This window comes from Heloderma suspectum, chromosome 12 (assembly GCF_057233095.1).
Source record: "Heloderma suspectum isolate Gila_16-S chromosome 12, 16-S_ref, whole genome shotgun sequence".
NCBI lineage: Eukaryota > Metazoa > Chordata > Lepidosauria > Squamata > Helodermatidae > Heloderma > Heloderma suspectum.
In genome coordinates this window covers 35,781,870-35,807,293 of record NC_139469.1, presented here as the reverse complement: position 1 = coordinate 35,807,293, position 25,424 = coordinate 35,781,870, and the positions used below count along the sequence as shown (strand labels likewise).

Here is a 25,424-nt window from a genome sequence, read left to right as displayed (position 1 = left end):
TAAAGTGTGCACTGCCACAGGGTTCAGTGGCTCAGTGTGCTTTAAAGCAGGTGCTGCCAAGTCAAGCTGCTGCCTGCACCACATACTCAGCCTCGTCTAAGCGAAAGGGACAACAGACTGCACAGGATGACGCTAGCCCAACCCACGGTTCTTTGTGAGCATCTTGACAAGCCTTACAGATGTGTAGATTTTAACAAAGCAGTCAATAGATAAGAGGTAATCACAGTGTTGCTTTAAAAATCTTTTTTTCACGCATGCAAACCATGCTTGCATTATAACTTGAATCCTTTAGAGATCTGACAGCTCAAATCATTAAGGCCTGGTTTCTAAAGCTGCAGATCTAGAATTCCTGGAAAGCCCTGAGCTACCTGATAGGGAGAAGATGTAAGCCACCAGTAATGAAGTTTGCTGGCACAAGACCACATCAAAGCAGCCAAGACAATGGAATGCACAAGCCATTCACAGTTTTGCAGCAGCTTGATAAATAATCTGAATAAAGCTGCATAGGAAAGTAATTAGGTTCTGAAGGCTGGCACTGTCTAGCACGCTGGTGAAGCTAAAACTAGGCTAAATCTTTTATTACACCAATTTAGGTTAGTCTAGGAGCATAACACTTTTTAGTTTGACTGACAAAGGAGTTCTGTGAAACTCAGAAGTCTGCATATTATGCCACCAACTTTAACTTGTACAATATATTAAGTAAATAATTGTCAGTTGGCATCAACATCATCTAGAGATAGAAAAATACTGAGAAATAAAAACAACTAGTAGCAGAGGATGTGAATCAATTGTCAGGTACTATACTAGCCTCTGCCAGAAGTTATTTTTATACCTCATTATTTTTATATATCTCCTCTAGATAATGTTGATGCCAAATGACAATTATCTACTTAATCTATTGTACAAGTTTAAGTTAGGGCGCAATCTTATGTCCACTAGACAGTGGCTAGACGGCCATAGGATTGCCTGTGCTCCAAGGTTGGTTCCCAGAAAACCACCTCCCTGCCCCCGCAGGCAGCACGGATTGTCCCAGGGTCCACACTCATAACAGCAGCGTGGAGCAGGAGGAAGGGGGGCATTCCCAGGGGCGGGGACCTCGGAAGGGCTGATACAATGCTTCCTATGTGTCATCCCCCCCCCCCCAAAAAAAAACTCTGATGTGCTGTGGCTAGATAGCCAAGATCAGCCATCTAGCCTCAAATACAGGGCAGCCGGAGCACAGAGCCAAAGATTCCCTCCTTGCTTGGCCTGCCCTGCATTGGATAGGCAGCCACCTCCGAGTTCGGAGGTGGCCACCTATCCCCATAGGATTGCACCCTGCATGGCACAGCATGCAGACTTCTGAGTTTCATAGGATTCTGTAAAAATCCCCATAGGATTTTTAAAACGTTTAACTGGAATTCAAGTTTTTCTTTGTCTCTCCCCCATTTTGAGAAGTAACATAAAAGGCAACTCAAACTGAGCTATTTCAAAACGTTCAGGTTTATACTACAGAATGTATCGACCCCAAGACCAAACACTAAGCCACAATCTTAAAAGGAACCAATGGGAAATGTGAAGCACAAACTGGAACATTTTAAAACAGAAAGGCCCTAGGAGGTCCAACTTCTTAAAGTGGAAGGCCTGCAAACTGACACCAACACTTCCTCAACAACGATGCCACAGGCTGCAGCATACTCCCCATCTTCTTTCCTACCCATTTCAACCCACCTCTCTCCAGATTGCCTGAAATTCAAAAAGTGGGGAAACCTGGGGTAACGACACTTAAAGAGCTGCACTGGGCCAAAGGCTGACAATTCCTAAACTGTAGAGACATAATACCTTTAGGCAACTATTATTTTATTTACCTCCATAGTGCAAGATACAGTAGTGAGAAAGTTTGTGAACCCTAATGATAATTACAGAAATTCCATAGTTTTACCATGATAGCCTTTGTGAATCAAAACCGGTCCTTTTCTACATATCCAGTAGGGTTTATATTAACCAATTCCGTGTCTTGTGAAATAAAAGATGTATAAATTACAATCAGTACAAGAGTCATGGTACGTGTCAGGGTTGTATCTGAGCCCATAGAGTCCCAAAGCAGCTCTGATTCTGAGAAGGAGAGACAACTTATGGGGGAGGAACTCTCTCAGACTTCAGAGGCGCAGCTGGAGGGGGAGCCCCTCCCTTCTCACATCTCTGGGAGCAACAGTGAACCAGGCGTAAAAAGGGAGGGACAACCTGAACTTTTAGATGCGAGGCGCAGATGCAGGCACAAGCGAGAGATCACAGGGGCCGAGCTTCGGCGCTCAGCCCGATTGGCTCGACGTCAACAGCTGCGCCCAGAAGCATCATGGGAGAGGGGGAGATCTTCCCCTCCCACCCCTTAAGTTCAGAGAATTGCCGCGTTTTTCCCAAACGGAGATCAACTGACGTCCAAACCCTTAGAAACCCCTAGATGGCTGTTCCTTTGTAGTTTCTCGGAGTCTCAAGCAATTAGCATCTGTATGCCTCATTAGGATAAATGGAATTAAAGCCTTGGAAAGCAGCCCCTTTGTCTGAGTGTTGATTTTGGCTATTGGCGTATTCAGGAGGCAACAGAGGAACCTTGACAGCACGTGCAAATGTAGGTGAACCCCTGGTTGCATCAGCTCAATTAAAGAGAATAATTAGTATCAGGTGTTTAAGTAATTAGGTAGACCCTATAAAAGAATGAGAGACTTTGTGAGTTTGGTCTTCACCAAACGGTTGTGTGGAAACACATCATGCCACAATCAAAAGAATCACAGAAGAGTAGAGTTGGAAGGGGTCTACAAGGCCAAAGCGTCCAAACCCCTGCTCAATGCAGGAATCCAAGTCAGAGCATCCCTGACAGATGGCTGTCCAGCCTCGTCTTGAAGGCCTCCAGTGTGGGAGAGCCCACTTACCTCCCTATGTAATTGGTTCCACTGTCGTATTGCTCTAACAGTCAGGAAGCTTTTCCTGATGTTCAGCCGGAATCTGGCTTCCTGTCACTTGAGCCCATTATTCCGTGTCCTGCACTCTGGCATGATTGAGAAGAGATCCTGGCCTTCCTCTCTGTGACAACCTTTCAAGTACTTGAAGAGCGCTATCCTATCTCCCCTCAGTCTTCTCTTCTCAAGGCTAAACATGCCCAGTTCTTTCAGTCTCTCCTCATAGGGCTTTGTTTCCAGTCCCCTGATCATGGTCGTTGCCCTCCTCTGAACCCTCTCCAGTTTGTCTGCATCCTTCTTAAAGTGTGGTGCCCAGACATCTCTGAGGACCTCAGAAAAGGTGTTATTGCTGCTCATCAGTCTAGAAGGAGTTACAAAACTCCACCAATCCACTGTCAGACAGTCTACAAGTAGAGAAGGTTCAAGACCACAGTCACTCTACCCAGGAGGGGTTGTCTACCAAAATCTCTCCAAAAACAAACTGGCACATCATCCAGGAAGTCAAAAAGAACCCCAGAGTAACTTCCAAAGATCTGCAGGCCACTCTCACCTTGGCTAATGTGACTGCTCATGACTCAACGATCAGAAAACGGAAATTTACTCACTGGTGAATTTCTGTTCTCGCCGAGTGAAGGAGGCCAGCCAGTACGGGGAAGGTTCCGCCTCCGGGACCGAGAAGACAGTCTCCAAAATTAACTTCCAGAGGAGGTGGGGCCTCCCCAATGTTCCTCAGTTGAGTCTTCCAAGTCGTAGAAACTCCTCGGAAGCCCTCCGTCTTGATGGTCTTCGGTTGCCAACCTTGATTGACAATCAGGCTGAAGGAGCAACTGTGGCGAAGCCTGCCTAGCTAAGAATCGCCTAGAAGGAGGCCGGCCCAGGCGGGCCTAGCTGGCCTCCTTCACTCGGTGAGAACAGAAATTCACCGGTAAGTAAAGTACTTCCGTTTCTCCACCAAGTACAGGAGGCCAGCCAGTACAGGGATGTGCCAAAGGAGTTCATCCCTTGGTGGGTCAACAAACCCTTAGGCCAGCCCCCTGCTAGGGCTACAGAACCCTCTGGAGGACCCTCCTGCCGAAGGCACCCTCTGCAGAGGCAAACAGATTGATTTTGTAGTGACGTGTAAATGTATGCACAGACCATGTGGCTGCCTTGCAGATTTCCTCAAGGGGAGCTCTACCCCAGAAGGCTGCTGATGTGGCCATCCCCCTAACTGAGTGGGCCAATATTCACTCCAGGACTGTTAGGCCATTTGAAGTGTAGGCCAGCACAATGCACTTGCGAAGCCAGCATGCCAGAGAGGCTACTGACACCTTTTTGCCTAAGGAGGATGGTCTGAAGGACACAAAGAGGGCACTGTGTTGTCTGTGGGGTTTAGTTCTACCTGGGCCCGCCTGGCATCCAGGGTATGCCACTCCCTTTCCTGGGTGTTGGAAGGGCGAGGGCAAAAAGATGGGATGATCAGTTCCTGGGCTCTGTGGAAGTCCAAGTTGAACTTGGGGATGAAGGATGGGTCTGGGCAGAGGACCACCTCGTCCCTGTGAAAAATACAAAACTACTTCTCCGCCAAGAGAGCCCCCAGTTTGGACACCCTCCTGGCAGACATGATAGCCAGAAAGAATATTATCTTGAGGGACAACACCTTAAGGGTGGCGGCCCCTAGGGCTTCAAATGGGGTTTTGGACAGTGCTTTGAGCACAGCATTGAAGCTCATAGACTCATAGAATAGTAGGGTTGGAAGGGGCCTACAAGACCATAGCGTCCAACCGCCTGCTTAATGCAGGAATCCAAGTCAGAGCATCCCTGACAGATGGCTGTCCAGCCTCGTCTTGAACGCCTCAAGTGTGGGAGAGCCCGTCCCCACCCTAGGTAATTGGTTCCATTGTCGTATTGCTCTTTGCCCTCCTCTGAACCCTCTCCAGTTTGTCTGCATCCTTCTTAAAGTGTGGTGCCCAGAACTGGACACAGTACTCGAGATGAGGCCTAACCAGTGCCGAGTAGAGGGGAACTAGTACTTCCCAGGATTTGGAAGCTATACTTCTATTAATGCAGCCCTGTCTTCCAGGGTATTAGCTATCCCGCCCCATTTTGTGTCTCTGCAAATTTGATCAGCATTCCCTGCACCACCTCCTCCAAGTCATTAATACAAATGTTGAAGAGCACTGGGCCCAGGACTGAGCCCTGCGGTTCCCCACTCGTTACCTCTCCCCAATTTGAAAAGGTCCCATGGATAAGCACTCTTTGAGTCCGAATCTGTAGCCAACTGTGGATCCACCGGATCGTTGTTTCATCTAGCCCACTTTGAGCTAGTTTGCTCATCAGGAGATCATGGAGCACTTTGTCGAAAGCTTTGCTGAAGTCGAGGTATATGATGTCTACAGCATTCCCACGGTCTACAAGGGAGGTGACTTGATCAAAAAATGAGATCAGATTCGTCTGGCAGGACTTGTTTTTGACAAATCCATGTTGGCTTCGAGTCATCACTGCATTGTTTTCAAGGTGCTTCCAGTGGATTGCTTTATCATCTGCTCCAGAATTTTCCCAGGGATTGATGTCAGACTGACTGGTCTGTAGTTCCCAGGTTCCTCCTTCTTACCCTTTTTGAAGATAGGGACAACATTAGCCCTCCTCCAGTCATCGGGCACTTCACCCGTCTTCCATGATTTCTCAAAGAGAACAGACAGTGGTTCTGAGAGTTTTTCTGCCAGTTCCTTTATTACTCTAGGATGCAGTTCATCTGGCCCTGGAGATTTGAACTCATTCAAAGTAATGAGGTGTTCCTTGACCGTATGCCTATCGATCTCAAGCTGAAATCCTGCCCCTTCACCCTGCACTTCGCCTTTGCCAGGGGGGTCATAGACCCTCTTTTGGGAGATGATTGAGCCAAAGTAGGAATTGAGCACTTCTGCCTTTTCTTTGCCATCTCTTATCGTTTTGCCATCCTTATTTAATAGCTGAACCACCATTTCTTTCCTCTGCCTTTTACTATGCACGTAGCTGAAGAAAGCCTTTTTGTTGCTTTTAGCATCCCTCGCTATCCTCAGCTTGTTCTCAGCTTTAGCCTTCCTGACATCATCCCTGCAATTCTGTGCTACCTGCCTGTACTCTTCCTTTGTTACTTGGCCTTCTTTCCACTTCCTATATGTGTCCTTTTTTTTTTTCAGGTCATCCCTAAGCTTTTTGTGAATCCACATTGGCTTCTTCTGTTGTCTTCCACCTTTTCTTCTTGTTGCAATTGTTTGTGATTGTGCCTTGAGAATTTCCTTTTTTAAAAGCTCCCACCCATCTTGGACTCCTTTTCCTGTTAGCGTCGCTTGCCATGGGACCTTACTGTTCTGAGTTTATTAAAATCAGCTTTCCTAAAATCCAGGGTACGCGTTTGACTACACTTGGCTTTTGCTTCCCTTAGAACCAAGAACTCAAGTACTACATGGTTGCTTTCCCCCAGACTTCCTGTAACTGCTACTTTATCCACTACGTCATCTCTGTTGCTTAGGATCAAGTCAAGGATAGCCGATCCTCTAGTTCCTTCCTCTACTTTCTGTAGGAGGAAGTTATCCACCACACAAGTCAGGAATTTCCTGGAGGGGCCATGTTTTGCAGAATTTGTCTCCCAACAAGTATCGGGGAAATTGAAGTCCCCCATTACTACTGCATCATGCTTCCTTAAAACACTACTTGCTTTTCAAAAGTTTCATCCTCGTCTTCTCCTTGGTTGGGTGGCCGGTAGTAGACTCCGACCACCAGGTTCCTTTTATTCTTTGCTCCATTTATTTTGATCCAGATGCTCTCGATGGGGCTACCAAGCTCCTCCTCCTGTATTTCTGTGCAGAGATATGTATTTTTCACATACAGTGCAACCCCACCTCCCTTTCTGTTCCTCCTGTTCTTTTTGAACAAGTTATATCCTTCCATTGCTCTATTCCAGTCATGAGAGTCGTCCCACCAAGTCTCAGTTATACCTATCAAGTCATAATTTCCCTCTTGTATTAAGAGTTCAAGTTCGTTCTGTTTGTTTCCCATACTCTGGGCATTAGTATATAGACATCGAAGACCACGTGCTTCATAGTCTGGCTTTCTTCCTACATGTGTCTGAAGACTATAATTGGGCACTATCAGAGCTGTTCTCTCTGTTGCAGTGCATGCGCCTACGTCCATTGTTACCCCCAACATTACATCTCCCTTCCCCATAGGTTTCAGTTTAAAGCCCTCTTAATGAAGTTCTTCATGCAGTGGCCAAACACATTCTTCCCAGCCTTTGTGAGGTGCAACCCGTCCCTCGCCAACAGCCCATCTTCCAGGAAGTATAGCCCGTGGTCCCAGAATCCAAATCTCGCTTGTCGGCACCACCTTCGTAGCCAGTCATTCACCCGGAGTATTTTTCGTTCCCTTTCTATCCCTCTTCTAACTACTGGAAGGATGGATGAGAAAACTATCTGGGCCCCAAAGTTCTTGAGTTTCCTTCCCAGAGCTTCAAAGTCTGACGTGATTTCTTGGTAGCTCCGGTTGGCGGTATCATTTGTTCCCACATGGATGAGAAGAAAGGGATACCTGTCAGTGGGCTTTATGAGTGCAGGCAACCTTTCAGTCACGTCTCTAATCCGTCCTCCCAGGAGACAACATACCTGGCGAGTCCACAGGTCTTCGTGACATACTTGGGTCTCGATCCCACGCAGCAAGGAGTCTCCCACTACTACCACTCTTCTCTTCTTGTTGTAGGCCTGGGTTTCATCGCCTCTGTTTCACTGACCTTCAGCCTCTTGCTCACTCTCATGTAGGTTCCCCTGTGATTCTTCCTCTGCAGGCTGTCCTCCAGTCTCATCCGCAAGTACCTGGAATCAGTTCCACAGCTCCACTGCTTCCACTGGTGCAGAGTGGCGTCTAGTTCTTCTTCTCCTGTCACCCTTTTCCAAGGAGTATCCTCTACTGCATTTTTCTTCACCTCAGCATTTCCCACTGCCTCAGCTTGCTGTTGCTCTTCAAGCTTCTGGTCTTCCCTTTGCTGCTGTAGTTCCCCCATTCTGTCCAAGAACTCTTTGTCTTCTCTTATTCCCCAGAGGGTCGACAGTTTCTGCTCCAGTCCACTTACTTTTTCCTCCAGCAGCATGATCAACTTGCACTTGTTGCAGGTGTAGGCCATGTTGCTCTCAGGCAAGAAAACAAACATTGCACACACCTTGCAGGTCACCACCACTGGAGAGTGGTGCCTCTTTTCCATTTTCCATTGCCTCTTTTCCCTTTTTGTGTCTAGCTTTGTGATTGTTCTAGACGAGCCTGTGCCTGTTCCTCTACTCAGTAGAGGTTAAAAGCAGAGTCCCACATGTGTGTTACAAAACAAATAAATGGAAAAAAGTTAGTTAAAAATAAAATAAAACAAAAAATGAAAAAAAATGGTAGGGGCCTCCCCCTTGACCTCCCCTGCTGAACTCCCCTGGCCAACTCCTGTTTGCTCCCCTTGTCCACTCGTCACTCGCTCTCTGGGAGCTTGCTTGCTTCTGTAGTCCCTGGACCAGCTGGAGCAGCTTGCTCTGTTCTGCTCTGCTCAGCTGGGAGGCAGGAAACAGACTGAAGCTTCCCGCCCACTCAGCTGCTGGGAGTACTCAGGCCACACACCCCCAATTCAGTTGGAGCTCTCAGAAGCACCTGGTGAGCTCACAGCCAATGTTTGGACAGCCAAGCTCCATGTGGGGAACCTCCTCACCGAGGGAGGACTGATCAATGACACCCTCAGGAACCTCTTGATGTGGGAGTGAGAACCTAGGGACCCCCCCCCAGCTCCCCTCAAATGTAACTTAAGGCAGAAACGTGTCTCCTTAGGGTATTAGTTTTAAGGCCTGCTGACAGGCCCTCCTGGAGGAACTCCAGGGTATCTCCTATGCTGGTAAATAGTGGGTCCCTCCCTGCACTGTGGGCCCATGTGATGAAAGCCTTCCAGGTGCGCTCATATGATTTATTAGTGGAGGATTTCCTGGAGGCTAGGAGGATGGAAACTACCCTAGAGGAGTAGCCCTGGGACCCTAGCATTTTCCGCTCAACTTCCAGGCTGTTAGTTACAGAAACCCTGGGTCCTGCTGTGAGATTGGGCCTTGAGTCAGTAGGTCGTGCTGGGGCGGTAAGGTCAGAGGCTTGGACGTCGATAGGTTCACCAGGTTGGCGTACCATGGCCTCCTCGGCCAATTGGATGCTATCAAGATCAAATCCGCCCACTGGTCCCTCAGCTTCCGGATCACCTTCGGGATGAGGGGTAGAGGAGGAAAGAGAGAGCTCCCCACCCCATGAGACAAGCACCTGTGGTCAGAGTGGTGAATGAGAGTCTGGATGGGGACACCCCCCCACACCACAAGGTTGGGTGGGTGTGCCCACCAAGACAGGGAGTGAGAGACTTCTGTTGGCATCCGCACTGCCAGGTAGATGTTGGCTGAAATTTCTGTCTGGAAGGCCAGGAGGAACGACTGCAGGGGCCTTGTATGAAACCTTGCCCACTGGACAGTTTCCTGGCAAGAGACCATCATGCCCAGCAATTTTGCCAGCTCTTTGAGGCAGGGTTTATTTTCGACATGGATCTGGGCTGTTAGCGAGCTTACTGTAGCCTGCCTGTCCAGGGATAGTGTCATAATGTCCACAGCTGTGTTCAGGGTCATCCCCAGGTGGAGTATAGACTGTGAGGGTGACAGGGAGCTCTTTTTTACGTTGATGATGAACCCCAGAGACTGTAGGGTTGAATGGGTGATACTGGTGTCTTGCATGCACTGCTCCCATGTTGACAAGTGGATTAGAATATCGTCCAAATAGGGGGGCAGCTGGATGCCCTTTGACCTCAGGTAGGCCACTGGGGCCAGGAGGATCTTTGTGAACACTCTTGGAGCTGTGGCTAGGCCAAACGGAAAAGCCTTGAACTGGACTTGTTTTGTTCCATAGCTGAAGTGCAGGAACTTGCGGTGAGATGGCTGGAAGGGAATGTGTAGGTAGGTTTCTGCCAGATCCACCGGGGTTAGGAAGACTCCTCTTCGGAGGCTCTCCTTTATGGATTTCTGCTTCTTCAGGCAGCAATTGAGCCTCTTCAGGTCCAGGATAGGCCTGGTCCTCCCGTTCCTCTTTGGACTGTGAAGAAGAGGGAGAAGTTGCCCTGTCCCCTCTCTTTCCAAGGCACCTTCTCGATGGCTTGGATCTGACGGAGATGTTGTATGGCTGAGAGTCCTCAAATGGGTCCTTTCAATGGGGGGAGCTGAAGAAGCACTCCCTGGGTGGTCTCCGGAGCTCTATAGTGTAGCCCACCGTCACCGTTTCCAGGACCCAGCCGTCAGAGCAGAGCCACCTCCAGGCATTTGAGAAGTCCTGCAGCTGTCCCCCCACTGGGGGTGAGTCATGCTGAACTGGTGGTCTTGGAATACCGTGGGGGTCCTCTGGGGTTGCCAGGCTTGGCCCTGGAGTCAAGCTGTTGTTTGGCTTTTCCCTCCCTAGGGACATAAGTGGAGGGAAAGGATGGTCTGAAGGGGCAAAAAGGTCTGGGCTTCGCTTGAAACTGCTTTGTCTCTTTCTTTGCTGGGTTCGGCAAGGCTTTTTTCTCGTTCCTTGTCTCTACCAGCAGTTCGTCCAAGGCTTCCCCGAACAGCAGCTTACCTGTGAAGGGGACGCCTGAAAGGTTGGATTTGGTTTTGGCGTCCACCCCCCAGTTGTGTAGCCAGATGTTTCTTCTTGCCACGACATTGGCCGCTGTGGCCTTTGCCCCCAACTGGAAGGAATCTAGCGACGCATCAGCTAGGAAAGCTGCTGCCATTGCCATGTCTTTAACGGTTTCACGGGCATCCTTCCCTAGGTCTATGCCCTGGAGCAGACTGTTTGCCATCATGAAGATGCCCCTGGCAATGATGGTAGACGTGGTTGCCACCCACATGGATGTTGCTGAGGCCTCGAAGCCTCTGCGAAGGGCTGCCTCAGTTCTTCGATCGTGTTGGTCTGAGGGAAGCTCGTCCTGCTCGGAGGTCAGGGGGGCGTTGGAACTGAGGGCTGTGAGTGGTTCCTCTACTCTAAGGGTGACCAGATTCTGCATGGCATCCTCTTGTAGGCGATGGAACTTCTCACAGTGCCGGTGGAGTGTCTTAGATCTAGATGGATTAGACCACTCCTTGCATAGACTCTCTTCCAGACTTAGTGGAAGTGGCAAATTTGGGGGAGGGGGTGATGGAAAAGCTGCTGCCGCCCCTGCCCTCTTTGCTCTACTTTGGAGGGGTGCTGTGACCTCTTCCTGGTCTGTAAGATCCAGGATGTTAAGGCATTTGGAAAGTGGAGAAAAGACGGCGCTGTTGGGGTTTTCCCTTGGGCTTGTCTCCCCCTTCAGGCTCTGGTGAGCTTGAACTGGAGGAAGGGGCTCTGGAACTTTGGGAGTCGGAGAGGTAGGTCAGGGATGAGGAAGGGGATCTGGTATTTCAGCTCCCTTCTCCACATTTCCTTGACCTTTTTCTCTGGATGGCTGGAGATGGGGATTTGGTGCGCTTCCTTCCAGAGGAGCCCTTACTTGAGAAGGAGCGGGATCTGCCTGAGAGCTCCTCCCTCCCCTCCGCCTGCTTTCCCTAGAGTGGGTATGCGTGGAGGGGGTGCAACTGCGTCTCTGTTTGTGGCGTGAGCTGTTGCTCTGAACGTCCACAGAGCTGTGGCTGGACGAACGCAAGCAGGCACGGAGCCTGTGACAGGCCCTTTCCCTGGATGAGCTCCTGTGGGAGCGTACACGGTGTCTCGCCCTCGCCCGGGGGGAGGCCTTATGTCTGATTTGGCTAATGGCCTCCTTCAGTAAATCCAGCATTGAGCTCTCCCTTTCCCAGAGTTGGGGGGGGGGGGGGCTGGCCCTCGAGGTTGGACCTCTAGCTGGATTCCAGGTCTTCCACCCCTCCCTTCGGGGGCTCCTGTGATGGGGAAGGAGGGGAACTGGAGTTCCCTATTTCTCACCCTTCCTGAGTTCCAAGTGGGAGCGTGGGGCTGAAGAGCTTGTCCTGAGTTTTCAGCCTTTTCAGTCCCTAGATTGGGTGGTGGTGGGGAAATGAGGGGGGGATCACGAGGGGAGGCTGCCTCCTTGCTGCTGTCTGACTCACCATCTCCGGACCGCTTGAGCTCCATGGAGGGAGAGGGGGAAGGAAGCCGCCGTCATCCCTTGCAGGTCCTGGCACCTGCCGAGGCTTTTTCCACCACGCCTGTGCAACAGCAAGAAGAAGCCCAGGGGGCGGGGGAGTCTAGAGTCCTTCTCCGCACAGCGAGCTGTCCCTCTGTGTGCCGGAGGAGCAGTCGCCTCCCCCGCACTGTGACCAGGAGTTGTGCTGTTTTCTCCCCCCCCCCCGCCTTTTTTAAAAGTTGCTCTCGCACGCGAGAGCCTGGAGACGCTGCCTCCTTCCACGAGGCAAGAAGTCAAAAATGACGAACACAGGGGAGGCCCCGCCTCCTCTGGAAGTTAATTTTGGAGACTGCCTTCTCGGTCCTGGAAGCAGAACCTTCCCCATACTGGCTGGCCTCCTGCACTCAGTAGGAGAAAAGACTGAACAAGAATGGCGTTCATGGGAGGAAAGCCAGGAGGAAACAACTGCTCTCTAAAAAGAACATTGCTGCCCATCTGAAGTTCACTACAGATCACATAGATGATCCCCAAGATTTCTGGAACAGTGTTCTCTGGACAGACAAGTCAAAGGTAGAACTTTTTGGCCTCATTGAGAAATGTTATGTTTGGTGAAAAACAAACCCTGAGTTCAAACGAAGAACCTCATCCCAGCCATCAAGTGTGGTGGTGGGAATGTGATGGTTTGGGCCTGCTTTGCCGCCTGTGGGCCTGGACGGCTTGCCATCATTGACACTGACACACTGAATTCTGCAGTATCTCAAGATTCTAGAGGAGAATGTCAGGCCATCCATCCTGGAGCTGAAGCTGAACTGAAAGTGGGTCATGCAACAAGACAATGATCCTAAACATACAAGCAGATCTACAAAAGAATAGCTACAGAAGAAGGAACTCTGTGTTTTACAATGGCCTAGTCAAATTCTGGACCTAAACCCCATTGAAATGTTGTGGCAGGACCTGAAGGAAGCTGTTCATGCAAGGAAGCCCTCAAATGCCACTGAACTGAAGCAGTTCTGCGGGAGGAATGGGCCAAAATTCCTCAAAAACGGATGTGAGAGACTGACCAACAGTTACAGGAAATGCTTACTTGAAGTTATTGCTGCTCAAGGGCGTGCCAACAGGTACTGACGCTAAAGGTTCACATACTTTTTCACAGGTGGATATTGAATGTTTTTTTATTTATTTATTACATTTATTAATCGCCCATCTGGCTGGTCAACCAGCCACTCTGGGCAATGTACAACAATGTTGAATCGGTTGTGGAAAAATAAGTGTTGAAAAAGCATCATGTTTGTGTGTCATTTGTTTAGTTGGGTTATCTATTGTTCTTTATCTAGGATTATGGGGTTAGATTAAGATCTAATAACATTTTAGGTTGGAAGTATGTGACAATCCTAAAGGGTTCGCAAACTTTTTCTCACCACGGTACTCTGTTGCAGAGGAATGAGACATGTCTAGTCAACTGGAGCCATCACACTAGCAAAATTAGGAACTTAAGTATCAAGGTTACACAGCCTCCTGGTAAGTACAAAAACAAAAGCTACTAGCATTCAAGGTATTTTACCAGCTAGCCTGCAACCAAAAGCTAGTTCAAGCAACCAGTCTGGGACCTGCTACTCTCTCCAGGGGAACAGGTTTACTATAAGCAAGAAATAGTAGTTGGTAATAATCTTGATCCTTTACCGGGAAAGGAAGGAAAGTTCGTTTCCCTTCCGAATACTCCCATTCCATACAAAACATGTTTCTTCCCTGACCACCCATGGGTTCTTCATAGTTTACTTATTTAAAGGACTATTAAGCCAACTTTCAGGGTGCATTGCCCTCAAATGGCAGTTTACAAGATTACAAAACATGAAAATTCAATTACAATTTTGAAAACACATACAAGCAGCAGGAGCAGCTAAAGACTTTTAAAGTACCAAATGCAATCCAAAATTTGTCTTCAGATTTTTTTAAAAAAGGCAAGAGTGGTGCGGTGACTTCCAAAGACATAGGCTTACCACTAAGAAAGCCCTGTCCCTAGTATCCGCCAGCCCAATGGCTCCTGGTACTGGGCCAGGGAGTAGGGCCTTTGACACTGATCTTAATTATTAGATTCATAAATGAGCACCTTGATTTGGGCCCGGAAACGAATAGGCAGCCAATGCAAACAATACAGAATAGGTGTAATATGATCTAACCTATCTCCCACAAGCGTTCTAGCTGCTGCATTCTGTTACCAGTTGCAGTTTCCAAACAGTCTTCAAGGGCAGCCCCATGTAGAGCACATTATGGTAATCTAACTTGGACATGAGTTGCTATGGCTAGGTGAGCTTTTTCTAATTAGGGCCACAGTTGCTAATCCAGCCTAAACTGTTATTTTTATTATTTATTCAATTTATTAGACTCCTTTCTAAAAAAAAAAAAAAAAAAGACTCAAGGGGTCTTACAACAAAGATTAAAACATTAAAAATAAAAGCAATTTAAAACTGCTAAAAACAATTAACAACAAAATACAAGATGCAATAAAACATATGCATTGAGAAAAAAAGCACTCCAGGCAACCAACACCAACTGCACCTCCATAGACAGCATTGAGTCCAGGAGTGCTCCCAGGCGGCATACCTGGCCATCCAGGGGGAGTGTGATCCCATCCAGAGTCAGATCTAAACTTCCATCCAGGTTAGGAGATTTACCAAGCCACAGTACTTCATTCTTATCCGGATTATGCTTTAGCTTATTAGTCCTCATTAATTCCAACATAGGAACAGCCTGGGATAAAATGGTGGAAGAGAGCCAGCGCTGCATGCCATCAGCACACTGATGAAATCTCAGCTCGACCATCAGGATGACTTCTCCAGGGGGCAATCTAAATAGAAACGCTTTGTGAAGCCATTTGGGCAAAATCCACATTTTCACAGAATTGGCTCTTCCATGGTACACGCAGTGCTGTATTTCTCCACATTTGCGGTGTATACGGGAACTGAAGCCACATTAGTTAGGCTGGGGCGGGTGAGTCAGTTAATAAACGGGAGGCTAATAAATCTAATAAATATATAAAGAAATAGAAATGAACGTCAGCAACTGCATAGGTGTAGGAGAGCCAACAAGCCGAGGCTTGCTCCCCCTCTCTCGTGTGTTCAACGAAGTGCAATGCAGGACTTACTTACGAGTAGATGTTCATGACAAACCCCACATACCCTACACACACACACATACATTTCTGAGGTGTGCAGGCAAGCAGGCAGCCACTGCCTCTGGAGACTGAGCAGGCACTGAGAGCAGAAAGCGCAGAGTGGGGACGAGGGAGAGCGACTAGCACATAGTCTTTGATGTATATTAACTGCCCAATCAACAGGCTCCCCACCCCCCCCACAAACACAGGCTCAATGAAGTGCTTCTGAGTACATGTTTATGAAAATTATCCATCCTGGCATCCACCCTTTATCAGCTGCACAGTTTTGAATCAACGGGCCCCAATCATTTCTCAGCTGTGATCCCTCCTGGCTGTGGTTTAAAACAGCAGGGATGGCTCCCATCCCCACTCTCAAGCTCAATGGCAATTTAAAGTGAGAGGAAAAGAGCCACCATTTTTCAGCTGTGCTCCTGTGTAGCTGCATAGTTTTAAAACAGCAAGACTGGCTCTGTTGCCCCTGCTCCCAAGCTTATCTACTTAAAGTGAGAGGCAGCGACATGGAACAGAAGGCAATGAGTTACTTCCAAGTAGACAAGTTTACCCCTCTGCTCTCCCCACACCCCTGCTACTCTCCCTTCCGCCAATCAGCATCACTTCCACCAGCCCGCGCCGAAGCCAGCTGAGGTCACACAGACTCCCACCCTGCACTGAAGCCGCTGTGACAGAAAAATCGTCACAAAATGAGTTTGAAAAAAACCCAGATTTAGAGCAAGAAACACCAGGTTAGCTATGGGGAGCAGAGTGGGTCATCTACCACGATTGACTTGGGGGTGGAGTAGACCAGGAGTAAGACCCCCATGTACATGGGGCCCAGCAGTTTCATACAGATGTTGAAAAGCATGAGAGACAAGACAGAACCTTGAGGCACTCCAAATATCAATGGCCAAGGGGTGGATCTAAAGTTTCTCCACACCATCTTCTAGATCTGTCCCCTCAGGAAGGATTGGACACACCCTAAATCGTGCCTCTGTCCCATCTCACAGACAGTTCAGAAAGCTACCATGGTCAGTGATATCAAAAGCATGTAGTAAGTAGGCCCTGGATCACCCCAAAGAGATCCATTGGCTGACACTGTGCAAACACAATGGTGGTGGAGAAATAAACTTTTTTCAGTACCACCACAGCCACAGAGAAAGCCCTAAATAGGCTCTAAACTGTGCTGCTGTTTCATCACTCTCAGGTCCGCAGAATACCAAGGAGCCGATATTACCCTATCGTCTGGCCAAGGACATTTAAGTGTGATTGGTAGTCCTACTCACCCCATACCCAGGAATGGATCAGGCCAATTCTGCAAGAAAATCCCACAGGGACATCAGGAAACCATCCGGATCCAAAGGTTAGAGACCGCTTGGAATCCAAACCTGACCAGATAGTGACCTATCCATGACAAAGTCACCACAGGCAATTCCACCCACGGATTACCTTCCCCCATTCCAGTACATAAGACCCAGTCCACTATGTGTCCTGCCACATGTGCTGGGCCAGACATAATTTGAGGCTATCCCACTGTTGTCATGACATATAATAAATACAAGGTATCTTTTTAATTTGGCTTTTAAAATTGCTGTTATGGTTTTAAAAGTTTTTTTACCAGTTTACTATGTCTTTACTTGTTTATGATTTTTGTTTCCTGAATTTTTGTGAACTGCCTTGGATGGTTCCAGAAAAGCAGTACAGAAATGCAATAAATAAAGAAATGACAGCCATGAAGTCCTGAGCTGCATGCAAGGCAGCCCCAGCATAACTATTAAAGTCCTCCTTGGGGTTCTAAACACCACTTCTGAGACCACCTTGGTCAACTGAGGCAGGAGATTGTTAGGCCGCAAGGTGGATGGTACACCAACAGACTTCCCATCTTATCCCTATTACAGACACTCAAAACTGGCCGACTGCTAAATGGCGTATCTGGTCAAAGAGATGGAATCTTTTATGGACCACAGGTACCACTCTCCCCATCCCTTAAGCCATGATTGGTGCTGCACCCAATACCCTGGAAAACACATTACAGAGAAGTTTACACCTCCCCCTTCATCCAACAAGGTCTCTGTTATGCACATCCAGTCTGCGTCCTTCTCCTGGTCCAGATCACAGATGGTCACCCGGCTTATCATAACTGTGCAAACATGCTGGTGCACACCGCCCGACTGCTCCTCCTGCCAGTGGGAGCAGCTAAACAACAAACATGGAACACAGGGTTATGGAGTAGCTTGTGCACCATCTAACTTACCACAACTTCCTACCTAGGGTGGCCCTCCAGACCACCCACTGATGCTTAGTCTATGGCAGCAACTTAGGTCAGTTTCTTTCATGAGAAAAGGCACCCGAATGAGCATAAATCACCTTATCAATTAATTTAAAAATAGTGTGGAGGGTGTATGACAGGATGTGGAACCTCTTTTACTCTGAGGCCTGAATTCAATTTCAGAGGAGCTCTCAGGGGCTGCATTCCAGTGGTGGGTGGGGTCAAAGGCAAAAGGGGCAGGACCCAAAATGCCAGCATGTTGTAAGAGCTTAAAAGCTCTTATTGCCAGTAAGCCTTAGGAGAGGGATTTCAACCTTTTAGAAGGGGGAGGGGGACTGCACAAAAGCGATCAAACAATCGGTGGTTGGGGGAAAGGGGGCTGTGTAGGGAGTGTGGCCACCTGGGGATTCCAAGGGAGCTGGATTTGGCCCCCAGGCCTGAGATTCCACACCCCTGATTTATGCAGTAAGAGCAAGGCAGGCATACCCAATGAGGTTTCTGTGCCAGGTTAGATGGCACAGAAAAGTCTATTAAACTGGGAGGGGGGAAGAGGGGAGAATTTCATAAAGGCTTAAGAAACAAAACAGTGATTGGACAAAAATTATAGGATACACAACATATTTGTTGAGCTACCAACTTAGAGCATATTTTGCTAAGCAAGTTCATTCAAATGTTATGTAGGGAGAATCATCATTTTCCCCATATAACAAGGTGCCCTCAAAGTGCCTAACAAAGAGCAAGACCTACCACATGACTTTAAAATTTGTTATATGCTTATTTGCATTAAGGTCGCTGGCCATCTATGATGACCCAGTTCAGTGTACAATCAGAGCACTAGGATGCACCAATTTGCTGAGTAATGAGACTCCAACCATTATCTAAATATTCATTTTGAAAATCCATTACTGAGCCTCTGGCAGCCAGTCACTTCACGCACTGCTTTCCAAACAGCTTCAACACAAATATTACATTTAAGAATATAAGAAGCCCTGCTGAATCAGACCAAAGGCCTATCTAGCCCAGCACACTGTTCATGCAGTAGCCAACCAGATGCCTATGGGAAGTCCACAAGCAGGACATGAGAGCAATAGCACCCACCTACTGTTGTTTCCCAGAAACTAGTATTGAAAGGCATACTGCCTCTGATATTGGAGACAATATATAGCCATCGTGACTAGTAGCTGATAGCCTGATTATATTACTTTTACTTATGCTGCATCATCAAGAGAGGTTGGGTGGTATTGTTATTTTAAATAGGCAGGTCTGTGCTTTCTCATTTTTACCTCTAAATCTCATGATGGGCAATTCCATTGCATTGATGCCTAGTGGTAACTACTCATCGAAAGGTTCCTCCTGTGCAAGCACCGAGTCATTACTGACCCCTAGAGGGACACCGCTTTTGCTGGTGTTTTCATGGCAGACTATAGTGGGGTGGTTTGCCATTGCCTTCCCCAGTCGTGACTACCTTTCCCCCAGCAAGCTGGGTACTCATTTTACTGACCTCAGAAGGATGGAAGGCTGAGTCGACCTGAGCCAGCTACCTGGGACCCAGCTTCCGCTGGGATCGAACTCAGGTCATGGGGAGTTTCGGTTGCAATAGTGCCGCCTACCACTCAGTAACATTAATCAGTACTAACGTTAATCAGAGTTTTTGCAGTTATTGATGTAGCACAGGGGAGGGCAATCTCTGGCTCACTGAGATTGCACATGCAGCCTGCAGAGCCTTCCAGGATTCCTCTGCAGGCAAGCTGGGCCTCCCAAACACCCCGTTGGGAGAAATCCCTAGCGTCATTTCCAATAACAGATCAGAGATTACAGCGGGGGATATAGGTAGGTGGAAGAGTTGCCTGTTCAGTGGCTTCCCGCTGTACGACAAAGCATCTGGGACTAAGCCAGCAGCTGGAGGAGCGCTCCTCCAGCCACCGGCTCACTTGGGTGGCTTTGCCTGCCCAGCATCCCTTCCCCAGTGGAAAAGGGTGCAGGGCAAGCACAGCCAGGAACCAAATGATGCCAGGGGATGTGGCCACGTCCCCTGAGGTCATCTGGCACACGCTGGGCTGGGCTGGGCTGGGCTGGGCTGGGCGACATCTGGCCCCCACCCTATTTTGATTGCCCTTCCCAAATGTAGCATCACATAGGCCACATGATTTCAGTAAAAGTAGTACAATCTTTTCCATTTCTTCCAGTTCTATATACACACAAATTAGAGTTGGATCCAGTTTTAGTTATACTCAGAGGAGACCCACTGAAGTCAATGGGACTTAAGTTAGTCATGATTACCTTAGGTCCTGCAGATTGCAATGGATCTACTTTAAGTAGAACTAAAACTGAAACCAGCCCTTATACAAGTAAAAACGGTACTGCAATTAAGCTTTTTCTTCTAGTGGGTGGTGAGACACTTGACAATTAACATGAGTATCAAGCAATATAAAATGCTCCCGTAATGAAACAGATGTACACTGTGCCTTCACTATAATCTCATTTGCTACAGCAGCTTTTACCAAGAAAATTATCCAACATTAACAAAGGAAATGTTGGGTACTTCAGAAGGGTGTTTACACTTGCATCTATCTAATTAATATCCCATCTTTCTGACAAAAATGCTACTCACACTCTTCATGACAAGGATCAATGTGAAGCAAAGACCTTCATGTAAATCAAAGTTCTCAACTATTTTCTTTTCTACAAAGGAAATGGCCCTTCCTTCTGCAGTCAACAGAGACAATGAGACGTAATTGGGGGGGCACGTGCACACTCTGGTGGAGTTTGCAGCTGCAATTTTCAAGATTGGGAGTACATGTTCTTCCTTCAAAGGAACAGAAGCTCGAGTTCAAACTCCTTCCTTGAAGGAGAGAAAATCTGACTAGAGACTCTGTAACTGATCTTTTCTTCATTTTTATTGGTTCTCAATTTTACTGTATTGAACTGTTGCTTTAATTGTTTTTGTTGCTGATGTTATCAGCCATCTTGAGCTTGAGAAAGGCAGAATAAATGAACGAGTTGAATTAACTCATTTAGGTTTGGAATTACAAAATGTTACAAGGAGCTCTTCACCTCTCAGCATTGCTACAAAGAAGAATCAGAGCTGAAATCTGAACAGCAACTAGAAGCAGTAGGAGGGAAGAGGGCACAGCCCTATGACAGAACATGTACTTGCATGCAGAAAGTCCCAATTTTTGGAGATGGCAAGAAGTCAGCTCCTGGCAGCACCCAGATAGAGCTGGTAAAAGGCTCCTGTTTAACCCTCTGGAGAGCTGCTGCCAGTCAGTACAGACAGCCCTGAGGTAAACACACAACTAATCTGACTTGTTTAAGGCAGCTGCATATGCTTCTAAACTACAATGCTCAGTAACAGTAAAACTTACTCTTCCTGACCCTTTACTGAAGTGTAGAACTATTGAGGTTACTTTACAGCAACAAAAAACACACAGCAGCAGGATCTTTTCAAGACTGCAGCTGTGCAGAAAGCTGCTTCATAAACTCAGTCAGGGTTCAACAACCATTTGTCATTTTGGTAAGGCCTTGCCTCAAGCACTCACTCCCAGGGGAACCTTGGCTACCTCTTGTCTTTTTAACACTAGATGATTATTTAATTCAACTATGCTTTTCAGAATAACTAGTTTTTAACCGATGGGTATATCTAGTTTTAAATACTCACCAGCTGTTATATATGCTATTATATTGCATAAATCTTTACTGCTACTATATCATTTTTTTAACATTTGGTAAAGTATCTCAGAAGGTGGTTATACCTGAAAAGAGGAATATAAACGTTCATTTTAAGCAGTCTGGGGGACAAAAAGCAATGAGATATAAAACTCAAAGAACTGCAGGGGGTAGGAAAGAGAACAGTAAATATATGGAAAGGGAATACTTAAAAACTCAACACTGTGCTGGGGTGACCCAGCATATGCTGTGTAGAGTCCAGATTTGAGCTACCTGGGTCCATACCACTGTTCTACCATGAGTAGGTCATGGATACACTGGTCTCTCTCAAACCCAGTTGCCCATACTCAAAATAGAAGTGGCCTAGCTCACTGGATTTATGCAAGGATAAGTATATGTAAGTTGCAACCAAAGTAATGCTTTTAACAAGAGCACCAAAACATGCAATAGTGATTAGGACAGATTTTACACCTCTAAACTCTAAGCAAATACTGAAGTTTCCATTTGTTGTTGTTCAGTCGTGTCCGACTCTTCGTGACCCCATGGACCATACCACGCCAGGCCTTCCTGTCCTCCGCTCTCTCCCGGAGTGTGCTCAAGTTCATATTCATTGGAAGTTTCCATTACTTGTGCAGTAATGTGAGGTTGTAAAATTCTCTGGCTATTAATAAGCAGTTGCATGCTGCACTCCTTAATACAACACATACAAGGAACAAATGTTCATTTCACAAGATACAACTTGTGTTCAGTTCAAGGCCAGTGATTATTCCCAGCCAATAAAAATCCATTTGTCTGGACAAGGATGAAACAAACAAACAAACCCTTGCATTCATTTTTGCTCTTGCTTGCTACTGGCAACAGTTTAAATGTCGCAAACGAAAATATGTTTGGAAGCACATGTAAAGGAATGACAGACGCCACATCATAAAGGCCTCTCTGTTCAATTACATTTTATAATTAAGTTTATATATTTCATCCCATTTCTTTAAAACACACCATAAGACAATCGTTTTGTTGATCATGCAAAGTATCAATTGTCTAAGCTACCAATTTCTACATGCCCTTCAAGCCATCTCAGTAATTCAGTTTGTCTTACCTGCTTAGTTTTCTTTCAACTTCTTTGGTAGCTTTAGCTTCCAACACTCTGAAACACAAAAAGAGCAAACATATCCCCATCAAGAAAGAAAGCATAAGTGATAGCACGCTAGAGGCAACCAACAAGATATAGGATTGTGTTTTGTTTTTAGAGGAGAAAGAATAAGGATTGAGAGAACATACACAGCCTGCATGCACATATTAACTCTAGTTGATCAAGGCAAATTTGATACAGAATGCAATCTTGCTGGTGCATGAAAAGAAGTGGCTCAAGTCCTGTTCCAGGCACAACACATCTTTCGGGCACACAGTAGGCATAGTAGCCATGTTAGTCTCTTGCAACAAAACCAGGCAAGGAGTCCTGTGGTACTCTAAAGACTAATATATTTATTGTGGCTGACGTTTTTGCAGGCAAGAGCCCACTTCATGAGATGCATGAAGTAGCAGACTGTAAAGATGACAAAATGTAAGCAAGAGATAAGCAAAGTCTGGGAAGAAGGCTTAACCCAATAAACTCAAGCCAGTACCAGAGACAAAGCCTCAGTACATTCAGAACCCCCACCCTGAAGACATTAGATCTATATAGCTCAGCGCTGGCTCATAAAGATGGACAAATGGAAAGTGTATATCCATATTGTTTTAGAACAGGGAATTGCTACTACTTTATGTGTTTGCGCAAGAACAGTACTCTATGCCAGGTGCACCATACTTGTGACATTCTGCTTCACGTGGAGATAAGCTGTCTCTATTTGGCTTTGGCCTAGATATCGTTCACTCCAGAGACAGAACCACAACAGAATGAAAGAGCTGTGAATGCACCCCAGGAGAAGTCATAAGGGATTCATATCTATGGCTGATTTGGAAACATGGATGATGAAGCTATAACGGTTAACACCTTTTGCATAGCAGTTGTTAACATGAGCATGGCTACAGACTTGAAGCAATGGAATTCTGGGAATTGGATATTTGGTTTGGTGGAGTCTACCTGCACCCTGCAAGTGAACAGAACATGGTAATGTTTTTGTTCATATCAGCTATTCTGCTGGTACACACAACTACTGTTGTATATAGATGTGCCCAACAAATTGATTGGGGTAGTCTGTGTGTTTTCATACCTCACAAACGTTTGATGAACTACTGAAGATTGCAACTGCATGGGCATAGAAACAGATGAGTCCTTAGCATCTGCTGCTCCAGCTAGGCCCACAAGCACCACTCACCTGCAGAAAGCTATGGAGAGTATCCTAAAATATGTCGAAAGAAAAAGGACCTTGCATTACAACACAGGCACCCCTGTTCTCTCCCAGCTCCCTAGAAAGCAGCACCTGGGCAACTTCCCTGGAAGCATCTTCTTTTCCTATTTACCTCCTTGGTGCTCCCAGTTCTCCCAACATACTAGCAGCAGCAGCAGCAGCAGCAGCAGCAGCAGCAGCAGCAGCGGCGGCGGGGAGGGCTAAAAGGACACTTCCAGATCGTTCGTTCTCCAAAACTGGTAGCACTCCGCATTCCTCTTATCCCATCTGCGCCCTTCCGCCGTCGCCCCGAATGCCGTCTCCCTTTTTATAAGGATTTCCACAGCTTCGCCCACCCGAAGAACATCCACTTAAGCCCCCTTCAGCTGGGGCAAGGCCTCTGCCTTCACCCCCTCCCCTCGCCCTCCTCTGGCTTTACCGCCAAAATAACAGACAGCGCTGCTCCCCCGTTCCCTCCGTAAGCCCCCAGGCCTCACCCCGCCTGCCCCGAGCCTGGCTCCCTCCTTACCATCCATCCAGCGCCAGCCCCCACCCCACCCGCGCCGCCTCAGAGCTGGCACAGCAGCCCCCTCCCAGCCTCTCTCGCACACCCCCGGCCCGGCCCTTCTCGAGAAGCTCGCGCGGCCCCCAAGCCCACCGGGGGGGGGGCCTTTCCGCAGACGGCAGAGAGGCCGCGGCGGCGGCCCAGCCCAGCCGCCGCCGCCCCATGCTGTCGGCGAAAGGGGGCCGGGGGCTTCCCCGCACTCCCGCCCCAGCGGCCCGCCGGTGCGGCGGGCAGGTCCTGCTCCTCCTCACCGCATGTGCTTGGGGGGGGCCGCTGCGGGGCGGGCGAGGGGCGCCGCTGCGGGGCGGGCGAGGGGCGCCGGCGCCGCTGCGGGGCGGGCGAGGGGCGCCGCCGCCGCCTAGTCGCGGCGTCCCCGGCCCGGCGCCGCAGAGGTGAGGGGCGCCGGCAGGCTCGTCTCGGCCGCCGCCTTCGTCGTCGTCGTCGTCGTCGTCGTCGTCCTCCTCCTCCTATTCTCTTCCTCCCCCGTCCCAGCCGCCATTTCCAGCCTCCCTCACGGAGGACATTCGCCAGCAGCGGCTCCGCCCCGCCAAGAAGCGCCCCGCCTCCGCAGGAAGCACTTCCGGGGCGCGCCGTCGCCCTCTCCAACATGGCGCCCTAGCAACGAGGGAGGGGCTCCTTCTCCCCGGGGAAGCAACGCCCGTGGCAGAGGTCCCCGGGGATCCACCGCAGCCCCTCTTCTTTGTTTTAAATTGTTGTGAGGCCGCCTGCAAGGGTAGACAGCCTCTCAAGGCTGTATACAAGATAAAAGCACTATAAAATGATGGAAAACATACAATAGAAAATCAGTAAATATTCAATGAAATCCTATATAAACAGCACCAATAAAGCCTGCAGCCCAGAAACAATGGAAAGGCTGGGGCAAACGGGTGGATCTTTCTCGGAGGACACAGGAGGAGCCTGAAGACCCCCTGGGGGAAGCTGATTCGAGAGGTGCGGGGCCACCACGAGATGCCCCTCCGTTGTACTCACCAGGCTAAGTGCCTTTGGCTGTGGGCAAGTGAGAAGAATCTCTGCCGATGACGTCAAGAGTGCAGGCAGGCTGGTGCAGGTGAAGGTGGACCTTCAAGTAGCTTGGGCCCAACCCATTTAAGGCTTTAAAGCTTAAAACCAGCACTTGCAACTGGGCTTCGAAACGCACTAACAGCCAGTACAGCTCGCAAGGTATTGATGTCACAGTAGTCAAAACTGGATGTCACCAGAGCATAAATAACTGAAACGAGACCCACCCTCTCCAGAAAGGGTTCCAGTTGGTGTACCAGCCCAAAGTAATAAAGGTACTTCTGGCCACCACTGCCACCTGAGCTTCCCCAGTTGGCCCAGAATCCAGATGCAAACTTGGTCCTTCAGGGGAATGAACCCCATTTACGGCTAGATGCATTCTTCTATTCAGATTGG

General features: G+C 48.2%; 1 protein-coding gene across 8 annotated transcripts in view; it reads right to left on the bottom strand.

The window, feature by feature from the left end:
• The window catches only part of TNRC6A (trinucleotide repeat containing adaptor 6A), a 103,736-nt gene extending 79,172 nt beyond the window's left edge, over positions 1 to 24,564 (bottom strand). For 4 of the 8 annotated variants that reach the window (XR_014785625.1, XM_084819088.1, XM_084819089.1 and 1 more), the window contains exons 1-3: positions 24,260 to 24,564; positions 23,327 to 23,455; positions 22,213 to 22,260 (exon numbers count right to left, since the gene is read on the bottom strand). Coding sequence is in view for 7 of the 8 variants with exons in the window: in XM_084819088.1 (XP_084675214.1) it covers positions 22,213 to 22,260; positions 23,327 to 23,373 (95 nt within the window). In the remaining variant the exon portion in view is untranslated. Of the gene's footprint in view, positions 1 to 14,637; positions 14,882 to 22,212; positions 22,261 to 23,326; positions 23,456 to 24,259 lie in introns of all 8 variants that reach the window. The other 4 variants (XM_084819091.1, XM_084819092.1, XM_084819093.1 and 1 more) reach the window with 3 other exon arrangements.
• Between the last annotated feature and the right edge of the window lie 860 nt (positions 24,565 to 25,424).